Source organism: Notothenia rossii, assembly GCF_949606895.1.
Source record: "Notothenia rossii genome assembly, chromosome: 1".
NCBI classification, from domain to species: domain Eukaryota; kingdom Metazoa; phylum Chordata; class Actinopteri; order Perciformes; family Nototheniidae; genus Notothenia; species Notothenia rossii.
Genome location: NC_136912.1, coordinates 95,727,400 through 95,738,675, shown reverse-complemented (window position 1 = coordinate 95,738,675; position 11,276 = coordinate 95,727,400). Strand labels below are relative to the sequence as shown.

Genomic DNA, 11,276 nt, shown 5'->3' with positions numbered 1-11,276 from the left:
GCTCTTTAGGTGTTAGTGCATGTAAATGGTCTACACGGAGATTTTTTGAAAAAGTCAGAATGTTGAGATTTTTTGAAAAAAGACAAAAAAATTTAGGCAAAACTCAGTATTTTGTACATGCCTCCATCTTGTGACTGTGTAACTCCCTCTCTTGGATATCAGCATGTGAAGGACACTGTTCAGGAGGAACTAGTTGATGCTCTGTGTGTAATGGCAATTTCCATGTTCCAATGTCCTATATATTTGCCATTACTTTCACAGGAGGTTTTTATAGTGATCCTGACGCAGACACGAACAGATGGATTTCCCGGTCTTTTGCTGCAGTTTAGAATGATGGTTTATTTTGCATTTACATACCAAGCTTTTATTACACTGTGTCAATGATTGAGGTACGAGCATCTGCTGGGCTGGTGCCGTGCTGTTCTTGCTGGTGGAATCGGTATGCTATTCCTCCTGTGTTCACGTCATTTCCTGTCACCTGTGACTGCTTTTATACAGCCCGGTGCAGCTAAACCCCGCCACCAAGTGTTCAAAAATAGTATTGTAGTATGAATATAAATAAAGTAAACTGACATAACAACATCCTTAGATGGCTCCTACACTCTGTATGTGATGACTTCTTCCATTCTTGAGATTGAAGCTCAAGCGCATTAGTTACCATTTGCCGATTTGGACCATTCTGATGTTGTTTTGGAGGTTATTGAGGATGTTGAATACATTTCTGACATTTTCAGGATCCAAAATGTCAGTTTTGAGTTCCCTAAAACGTAAACATTAATCAAAATCAGCCCACCGGGAGTACCAATATATCCACCAGCTTCCCTGGTTCCTGAGCCTCATCTGTCATACTGATACGTCTTATTTTATATATTCTTTCTCATGTGTAGTATCTGGGTTTCTGTCTTATTCTGTTGCTGCTATAACACCTGGATTTCCCTATGGGTATCAATGAAAGTCCATTTGATCTTATCTCATCTTATCTTACCAGCAGCCCTGGTTTCTGAGCCTCATCTGCTGGACCTGCGTCTCCTCTCTGCTCGTGGTGCTGAGTCCAGACAGAAGCAGCAGAAGAGGATGTGAGCCAAGTTTACAATCACTCTGCACTTCTGCACTTCTGGTTTGACGATAACTGCATTTCATTCTCTTAGTACTTCAAAAGATTCAAGATTCAAGGCTTTTATTGTCATTTGTGCATAGCTGCAGTTTAGTTATGTCCCAGGCTCCTCCAACAGAGCAACACAATAAAACAGATAGGATAGTGCAAGTAATACAATAGAATATAAGTAGTGCCATAAGAGTCTATATACAAGTCAGGATTGTAATTTCCCGTGTTCAGTGAATGCAATTATTATGTAAAGGATTTTCCGAGGCACACCTTCATATGATCATTATAGTTATAAAGGAATAAATGAAAAACAGGTTTGAAATAAAACAAGAATAAAGGTTAAAAGGGGAGTGATTTGTAAAATATCCATAAAGAAAAAGTCAATCTGTTTCCAGTTCTGTTTCATATGGGTGTCGAGAGATTTATCCATATCTCTTCATGTTGCTCTCAAAGTGCACCAGATTGATGCTTTTAACTTCAATATTTAAAATAAATCTTCCCTAGAGGAGGTGAGGACCCCCCTAGAGGAGGTGAGGACCCCCCTAGAGGAGGTGAGGACCCCCCTACAGGAGGTTAGGTCCACACAACCTAAAATAGTACTTTACCCCTGCCTATATGCCGTGAGCTGATTATCGAGCCTTCATTGTAACAGTCGCGGGTGCACTGTGTGCGCGTGGGGAGTGTTGCAGAGAGTACATTCAACTGTAGCGACCGGTACCCTCTGAGACCCACATAGGACATTTCCGTTTTTGTATATTTTTGTGTTTTGCCTTATAAATTGTAATTTCTTTACAGTATAATCCAGTTTTACACATCCCAGAAATCAGCACAACCTCAGCTAATGATATATGTCACTCATTAGAGACTTATACACACTATAATAGGGGATATTTGCCCATAAATAAAAAAAAAAAAATGGAGCTTGAATTTTTTATTTATTTCATTAAAAATAACTGCTAACCATAACATTGAAAGAAACATTCAACACAGACATTTGCACACATTTATTACCATTGTATCAGAACTGATTAGAAGATTTTAACGTATTCCATTCCTTAGTTATGCCCAATCTTTTGGGCAGTGTCCATGGGCGTTTTTTGGGGTAAAAAGGAAACGCCCCTGGTTCAGGTGTTTCTTATGGCCTGTGGAATGAAACTGTAAAACTTGTACTCTGTTCAAAGACAATAAAGTGTAATCTTACCTAATCTAATATAGAATAACACAGGTATAAAACACATGATCAAAAGCTACAGTGCAGTGTAAGATATGAATAGTTCGATTAAAAGCCGCGGCAAAAAGACAAGGATTTATAGCGCTGCAGATAGCTACGATCTCTCCGAAGAGGAAACAAGAACCAACACGTCCATGTTAACCATGTTAACCATTTTAGTTTAAAAAAGCCACTTTTATAAGTTGCGACCATTTCGAAGTTGGCTGCCATTTCCAGCCGATGAAGCAGTATTTTCCCAAATAACTTTAACCACTGGACCAATTTCAGGGGTTTTGGAATTTAATTATAGGCTTAATTTATAAAGGGGACGCTGAGGACATGTCCCCACCACTATTGGAAATGGCCAATTTGTCCCCATTACTTTGCATTGGGATAAGTTGTTCAAGATGTTCTGGAAATAGCGTCCACAAAGAATTGTACACTATGAGAAAATCTGGAGGACTTTTCACACTTTTTGGGTGTCTTGGAGACCCAAGTGCTGTTTGGACCTGCGACACGTTTAATATTAGTAATAATGTAAAAGAGAATAGTAAAGCAATTGCAGTTGTTAAAAGAGGATAGTAAGAATATGTATGTACATGATATGTATTGTTTGCGGGGGTTGCTTAATGCAGTACTGTTTTTTTAAATCTGCCAAAAGTGTCCCCACCACTTTTACTAACAAAGTGACGCACATGCATTGAATGATTTGTTTATGACTGTGGGGGAGTCACATTTACTGTTTACAAACCTCTTCAGAGCTTTTTTGTGTCATTTTAAGCACAACATGTAAAAATGCGGGGCTTAGGAGAAAGCATTTGGGACTCTAAACCACATGAATACTAATAGTCTTCTATGTCAGCAGAATTAGTTAGCAGAGACTGAACACCATGATGTCAGCAGTACTACTTCTACACGCCAACACCTCCACCACCGTGCATGTTATGACCTTTTCCCAATATTTATTTGCAGAGTGAACCAGCGCTGCCAACCCTCACGCAATTAACCCATATCTCATGCACTCACGCCACACATGCCTTTCCTCACGCTAAGTTTTGATCCAAAATAAATGTATATAAATATAAAAATAAAGCGAAGGAACAGTAAACCGAGCGGTCTACGAAATGAGAGTCTTCTAGCTTAGTTCAGTAAAGTTGGAACGATATTGGCAGATTCTGATTTCACGGATCAATAACTCATGAACAAAACGTGCTTCAGACACAAATGAAGTTTCCTAAGTACCGTGGTAAGGTTGACAACGAACTACAATCACATTTTGATCAAAAAAAGCCAATACGCGCCGTCCTCCGAGCTGGACACATTACATTGGTCTCTATCTGCAGCCGGAGAAGAAACGAGTGCTCAGGGACCGTCTGCAAAGTGCAACTCCGAAAAAAGAGAATACAATAATATTCAATCACTATTATACAGCTTATCAATACCAAACTCACTACACACGTCGATAGTCTCCTGGTGGTCATACTATAGGATTTTGGAAGAATATGCTTTTGAATAATTTTGGGGAATATTTATAATGTGAAATCTTCAATAACTATAGCATCATCTTAAATAACTTTACTATTATACAGTATATTTCTATCAAACTCACTATGTGCATTGTTGCTGTTAGCATCTGGTTAGCTAGCTGAGTCTGCGCTAACGGATATTAGAAGCTGTTTCTAAAACAAGGAGGGAGAGCTCTGTCCTGTCAGACTGAGAGAGATAACTACAGCTCGGGTAAGGGACTCTCTGAGTGTTTAGATAGTTAACTTTAGTCTAGTCATCTCAGTGGGTCTCAAACGGTTTGGTCACCATTTATGAGAATAAATGAAAAACAGGTATTAAATACTATACGACAGTAAAACAAGAATAGCCTACAGTTTAAAAGGGGAGTGATTTGTAAAATATCCATAAAGTAAATCTGTTTACAGTTCTGTTTCATATGGGTGTTGAGCAGGTGGCGGACTGGGACTACAAATCAGCCCGGGACTCTCGACCGGCCCACTTCGGTACCGCCGGCCCACCGCGGTACCGCAAGTAAATACCGCTTGTAAATTGTCGACGGGGCCGGTGGAATTGTATTTTCACTGGCCCCACCATTGTAAGTGGCCCGGAGCATTCGTCCCAAAAAAAAATCGACTGATAATAAAGAAAATTAACACATTTGTTGCAATAGTAATTTATGCACTGACTACATTACTACTTGTACTACAACATTTGAATCATCAGTTCTTCCTCATTTTCCTCAATTGTTCATATTTGGTTTATTAAAATATTGATATTGTGGTCATTGTTTAAATTGTTGGACAATTTTTTTTTTTAAAGCAATATTTTTAGTGGTCCGAGCGAGCAAGTGGAAAGTACGTTATGCTGGCCCGGGGTGTCTAAATAGTGCTTCCGGGCCAGCGGGTCATTTATAATGTCGAGCCCTTACCGGCCGGCCCACATCGTTCGACCGGCCCACTTCAGTACCGGCCCATCGGGATTCGTCCCGAACGTCCTGATGGCCAGTCCGCCCCTGGTGTTGAGAGATGTAGGCCCATAGATCTCCTAATGTTGCTCTCAAAGTGCACCAGCACAAAATAGCACTTTACCTCTGCTTACACCTATATGCCCTTTTATATGCTGTGAGCTGATTATCGAGCCTTCATTGTAAACGTAGCGCCGGGTACACTGTATGTGCGTGTTCCACTGTAGCGCCCGGTACAATAATGAGAAACACTAGTTTGTACATGTTCAATACATTTGTAACACTGTACACATGAACGTTTCTTTTTTCGGTTCACCAAAAAAAAATCTCACTCCAAGCTGAACTCAAAGGTTGGCAGCAGCCCTGCTTGAACTCATCAAAGTTATCTATTAGCTGTTATTTAACCTAAAGGACTGTATGTTAACTTAGACTAACTAACAGCTAATGCTAACTAGCGCTGATTTCAACCCTGATTTGTTCATTTTAGTACGGTTTGAACACATCAGCATGTAATCCAATGCAACCTCCGTTAGCTGTTAGCTATTAGCTGTTATTTAACTGTCTGCACTCTGCTGCACACTCTGCTAATACAAAACAGCTAATGCTAACTAGCTATCCTGCAGATTTCAACAGTGATATGTTGAAATATCACATTATTTGTTACCAAATACCTCAATATTACATGTTTTAAATATTCAACCAATGAGATTTTGATGAATATAGCTAACAGTTAAGGGAGGTTGCATTAAACTAGACACGTTCAAAGCACACTGCAAAATGTGATATTGGGGAAGGGAGAATTCTAAAGTTCAAGATGTGGTCAATGTTATCTTTTGAGATGTAGTTTTCGATGAGAAAGGGTCATATAATGTTTCAGCGCGGCAGTGCTCAGGGTTTAATGTGTCTCTTGCAGCGGTTACAAAGGATTGCAACTGGGTTTAATTACTGGGTTTATTATTATGTTACTCATCAAAGATTACACAACACTCAATGACTAACTCAATGTATGTATGATGGACTTTGTTAACTTTATTTCATCTATCCATTGTGCCAGTACTTTCTGATTTTTGGGGGGATTAAAAGAGATTTCCAAAACCCATTCTGGAAAAGCCTTTGACTATAATATGAGAACTTTATCCTATGTTCACATTTATGTTCACTATATTTGAAAGAGTCCCTCTCCCTCTCATGTTCAGGTTCTTATCTCTATATAATGTCTCTACTGGGACATGTCTCCATGCTTTTGTGTGGGAGAGAAACTCCCTCTGTAGCAGGGGGGTCAAACTCAAACACACAGTGGGCCAAAATAAAAAAATGTGTACTAGTGGAGGGCCGGACTGGTTCAATGTTTATTGCAGAACTTATTGAAATGAACTTATTGCACATATTAAACCTGGAACTAACAAAGATTAAATGATTGCCTATAAAAACAACATTAAACATTAAATAATCAGTTCATTCATTTCTTATGGCTCTATCTGCAGCTTCTCCAGAGTCAGTTCTTATGAGTACATTTTCCCACAGGCCAACAACAGCTTCAACAAAACTATTTCCCTCAAAGAGAAACCAAACATGCCCTGTTGTCGTGAGAGAGAAAGTGCAGAAGGAAACATCCATTGAACTCAGTGTGCTGCTCTGTGATGCTAGCTCAGATACTTGGCATCTCATCTTGGGGGCAAGGTCATCAATGTTTGGGCTCAGGCTCTGAGCTGAGGAGACCCTCAGGATGGAGTGAAGGTGAGCGTGCAATATACCGGAGGGCCAGATCTAATAGGAATTAGAAATTATCCTGCGGGCCGAAATTAAATCCACCAAGGGCCTGATTTGGCCCCCGGGCCTTGAGTTGGACACATGTGGTCTGGAGGGAACACAGGGATTTTAGCCTTTGCAGACCATTGACATGCACTAAAACCTAGAAAACACTACAGGAGAGGGAAAACCCCAATAAGCATAATTTATAGGGCGTCTTTAAAAAGATCTGTAAAACATGAGTACCTCTACAGGGACTCCTTAAAAAGGACCACTTAAAGCTTGTCTTTACCAGAGTTGTGGTCATTAGTTTCCTTTAGCGTGAAAAAGACAATTCAAATAAAAGTTATTGTTATAGAAAGAAATCTTTAACCAGGACCAAAACGTCAGATTAGTCGACTCATTCACTAAAAGGAGGAACAACTATGTATTTTTTTGCAGAGACACGATAAAAGAAACAGACTGAGAGATCAAGACAGAGCCAAGTGGATTTATTGTTGAAGATATATTGCATTTAAGTCATTTAATACACTTTAAAAGAAAGCTCCATGGACTCCTAACATTGCAAACATGTTATAATTGATTATTCTGCAGATTACACTTTGAATAATAATCATTAATGGTGTATAAAATATTTTTTTTAAAGTAAAGAATAGCATTTTTTGACATTTGTGCATTAAAAATAACTGTAATTATATCAAAATATCAATAATTTGACCCATTTTCACCAAAGATGTTCTCAATCCTCCATGCTCATCACATAACACAAAGTAAAGCATCAAATCCTTGCAATTAAGTGGCGAGAAAGATATTTTGGATTTATTAAACGTTTTATAAATTACAATCTACTAATATAGTTTTTCTTTTTTTTGTCAATCAAACTCTGAAGTCATTATGAAACATACTTGTTATTATTGTTTAATTTACTTTGTAATTTTTTAATAATGATTACAATTATTATTATTTGTTTATTTTATTTTTGTACATTTTTTGTAATTGTTTTTGTTTTTAGTTCATTTTAAAGGGTTAAAAAATAGTTACCCTAGTGTTGCTCTTCTTGCAGGCCCAAAAAATAAAACATTGAAAAACGTTTTTTAACTTAGCATTTTGCTAATTGATGATGTGGAATATCAGAACCGTTAAGACCCAGAAACCCCTGTTTGTGTCCAGCTCTTGCATTACATGATATTCACATGATATTCACATGATATTCACATGATATTCACATATCCTTTTGTGCTGCAGGCGAGGCCTTCATGCCGCTACAGGAAAGCGATCGACGGCATCGTGGTGCACCAGAGCATGGAGTACTTCGCTAAACCTGTGATCACTCTGTCAGCGCTCGCTTTAGTCAGGTGAGCATTTACACATTTAGGCGAGTTACACATTATCTTCCAAGTGGAGCATTTTCTAAATAAATCTTCCTGCCTTAACAAGTTTCTGATTTTAAGGTGATACGATTCACTTGTAAAGGAAAGCGTTGCAAACTCAATCAAAATCATTGCACAAAAAATACCCATAAGCAAAACACCAGAATCAATCGATGCTCCTTGATAGACACAAACACATAAATATAAGATCATCATTTATGTTGATCTACAGCAGTGGCGGCGCTAGGGGGTGGCTAATTGGGCTCAAGCCCCGGATGTTTTCTGAAAAGCCCCGGATGTTTCACTTAAAAAAAATAAAATAAAAAAAATATTATTTAAAAAAAAAACATTTTTAAAACGTCACAGGAGTAATGTGCAGTACCGGAGTCCACCAGAGAGGCAGCCTCTGCGGGACAGTAGCCTGCGTACTGCGTAGCCTTCCCTGCCCTGAAGAAGAAGGGCAGATGATGATGATTAAAGGATGTTAATGAAGAAGTGTTCTCCAGTGCCTTTTGTCCGCTTTAAGGTATTATTAAGGTAGGGTTCATGTTGCTCTCAAAGGGCACCAGATTGATGCTTTTAACGTCGATATTTTAAAAATAATCCCTAACCCTAAAGGATGTTCGGTCCACCCCCCACTTGTAAAAAAAATAGCACTTTACCCCTGCACCCCCCAACAACTCCTGGGCTAAGCCCCGGATCTCCTACAATCCTAAATCCGCCACTGGTCTACAGTCACAGAGACCTTCACTGGTAACACCTTAAGTGGGCGTACAAGCATATTTCCAATGTATGGAAACAGCCTCTCAGTGAAAGTGTGTGTGAAAGTGTGTATGTGTGTGTTAGTGTCTGGATCAGAGAACGACAGCTGTCCTCTGTTCCAGTCCAGACTCACTCTGACCCTCTGGAGCTTCTTCTGCAGGCGGAGAAGAGTTTCTGGACCTGATGGTGACTGTGCTGAGTGTTTACCAAATAAAAACTGTATTCTCCATAATCCAGACTCTATGCCCCCCTTCCTCTGGACAGACTCTGCCAACACACCCACTCCCCAGCCACCATTGTCTCCAACGTGGACATCCCAGCTGTGAGTCCCTGAGTTAAAGCCCTCAGAGGCCAGGACAGAGAAGTAGCATTTATCAAACCTCTCTGGATTATCAGGAAGTTCCTGACTCTCTCCTTGTCTCACGCTGGTCAGATCTTCAGACAGGGCGAGGTTTGGGTGAGCAGTGTTTGGGTCCAGGATGAGAGGAGAGTAGGACACCATGTCCTTCATCTTGCTCCAGATGTTGAAGCTGAGGTTGCCCAGGTGTTTGGCCTGGTCTATCAGAGCGTCTGAGGGAAGGTCCTCCAGCAGGGGGCGCTGCAGCCTCTCCACTGCAGCCTTGTAGTTGAGCAGGAAGGAGACGTCTTCAGCTCTCAGCTCCTCCTCTGTGGCTCTGACTGTGTGTGAAAGAGCTGCTATCTCTCTGCTCACAGTCTCCATCTTCTCCTCCATCATCCTCCTCTTCTGCTCCTCTTCCTCCCTCAGTGCAGCCATCCTGGCCTCCTCTTCCTCTTCTAGAAACTGGTGAAGCTTCTCGAACTGCTTCTTAATCTGCGTCTCTGTGTGTTGAGCCTGGACCTTCATGTGTCCTGCTGTGTGAGCACACTTCACTTTAACTTCTTCAAAAGTCTCTAACTTCTCCTTTAAGGGCTGCAGAGCTTCCTGAAGCTCCTTCTTGTATTGTCCTGCAGCTTCTTCGATGGGTCTGAAACTGTGGTTGGTGTGTGTTCTTGAATCTCTGCAGACGAGGCACACTGGCTGCTGATGGTCCAGACAGAAAAGTCTGAGTTTCTCAGAGTGCAGACTGCAGAGAGCCTCTGGAGGTCTCTGGCCTCTCTCCAGTAGGAAACTCTCACACCGCTTCTTTAAAGCTAAGTTAGGAGGAAAATCCCTTGAATGTCTTCTCTTACAAAGTGGACACTCTTTGATGACTCTCTCCGTCCACCAGTTCTGCAGACAGGCTCTACAGAAGCTGTGGCTGCAGGACAGGACCACCGGATCTTTAAAGATGTCATGGCAGACAGTACAGCAGAGATCTTCCTCTAATCTGGAAGCCATGTGGTCTGTGAGTGAAGCGGTAAACTCAGCAGCAGCCGCTCCCTGTTCCCTGAGACGTCCTCTCACTTTGAGTCTCTGTTCTGGTGAAACTCAGTGTGTGATTCAGCAGCTGCTTGAAGGGGAAGGTGTTCCAGTGTTCCCTCCTGTAGACGTCCTCTCTCAGTGGAATCTTATCCTCTACAACCTGTTTCATGGTTGGTCTCAGGTGAGTCCGGAGAAGGGTCGAAGTTAGTCATTACAATCATCAGGTAAGTAACACATTATTTGCAATGTTATCGGCCGGTCTTTGAAGGTCTGGTATCTTATCTATGAAATGTGTGAGGGTCATAAAAAGATCAGGTTGAAGACCTGAACAGGAACCATTTTACAGCTTTACAGCTATTGTTTATCACCACTAACCTGCTACAAGAGGCTACCTATTTTTATGACGCTGTATTGTAGGCCCGGTTTAATATGTAACACGTTTTATACACATGTAGTAAGGGGTACCCGCTCTGGGATCCTTGGCCTGAGAAAAGACCTTCAAATAATGAAAGAAAATACTCTTAATCATTCAATTCAGGTGTTGAACATAACACAAAGATACATCTGCCTTTTTGTAACTAAATCAAATATAAATGTTTGTCCATGATCCAACCTGCGACCTCGTGCTTGTGAGACTATATTTCTCCCAGTCACTTTTATTCCTGCCAAGTAAATGTCATCTTTGTTGTCATTACCATCACTTTTATAAATATTCTCTTTTCTTCTTTTTCCTTTCTGTTTTTATCACGCTGCTCCTTTCAAAATTCAGATTTTTTTTTCCATACTCAGAAATCTGCTTTTTTCTGAACACCTCAGAACCAGGTGGAGGGATTATATCTCTTCCCTGGCCTGGGAGCGCCTTGGGATCCCCCAGTCAGAGCTGGTTGATGTGGGAAAAGAAAGTTTGGGGCTCTCTGCTGGAACTGATACCTCCGCGACCCGACCACGGATAAGCGGGAGAAGATGGATGGACCTCAGAATTCTGACTTTTTATAATGAATTGATTTTCTCATCTTTGTTTTCATTTGATATCTCCTAAATAGCAACTGGCTGTTTGTATGGAAGTCTTTGAGGGAATTCTACCTTCTGACGATTCTGAATTTAATCTTTTGAAAGGAAAATAAATTCACCGAAAACCTGTGTAATAGAAGTTAAATAAATGCAGAAATAAAAACTGGAATTTAGTTTCTAAAAGTCTTCCTCTGAAGGCCAGAGTCAGTGAAGCCATGTGACTCCTCCACAGGAAA

General features: G+C 40.6%; 1 protein-coding gene across 1 annotated transcript; it reads right to left on the bottom strand.

Moving 5' to 3' along the window:
- Positions 1 to 7,010: 7,010 nt before the first annotated feature.
- LOC307038866 (zinc-binding protein A33-like) lies at positions 7,011 to 10,256 on the bottom strand. The gene has a single exon (XM_079680540.1). It carries the CDS (start codon positions 10,003 to 10,005, stop codon positions 8,617 to 8,619), a length of 1,389 nt encoding a protein of 462 aa, XP_079536666.1. The 5' UTR covers positions 10,006 to 10,256; the 3' UTR covers positions 7,011 to 8,616.
- Positions 10,257 to 11,276: the final 1,020 nt, after the last annotated feature.

What these genes read in the sequence shown, in the direction of transcription:
- LOC307038866 (XM_079680540.1), bottom strand. Translation starts at nt 10,005, where the DNA reads ATGGCTTCCAGATTAGAGGAAGATCTCTGCTGTACTGTCTGCCATGAC.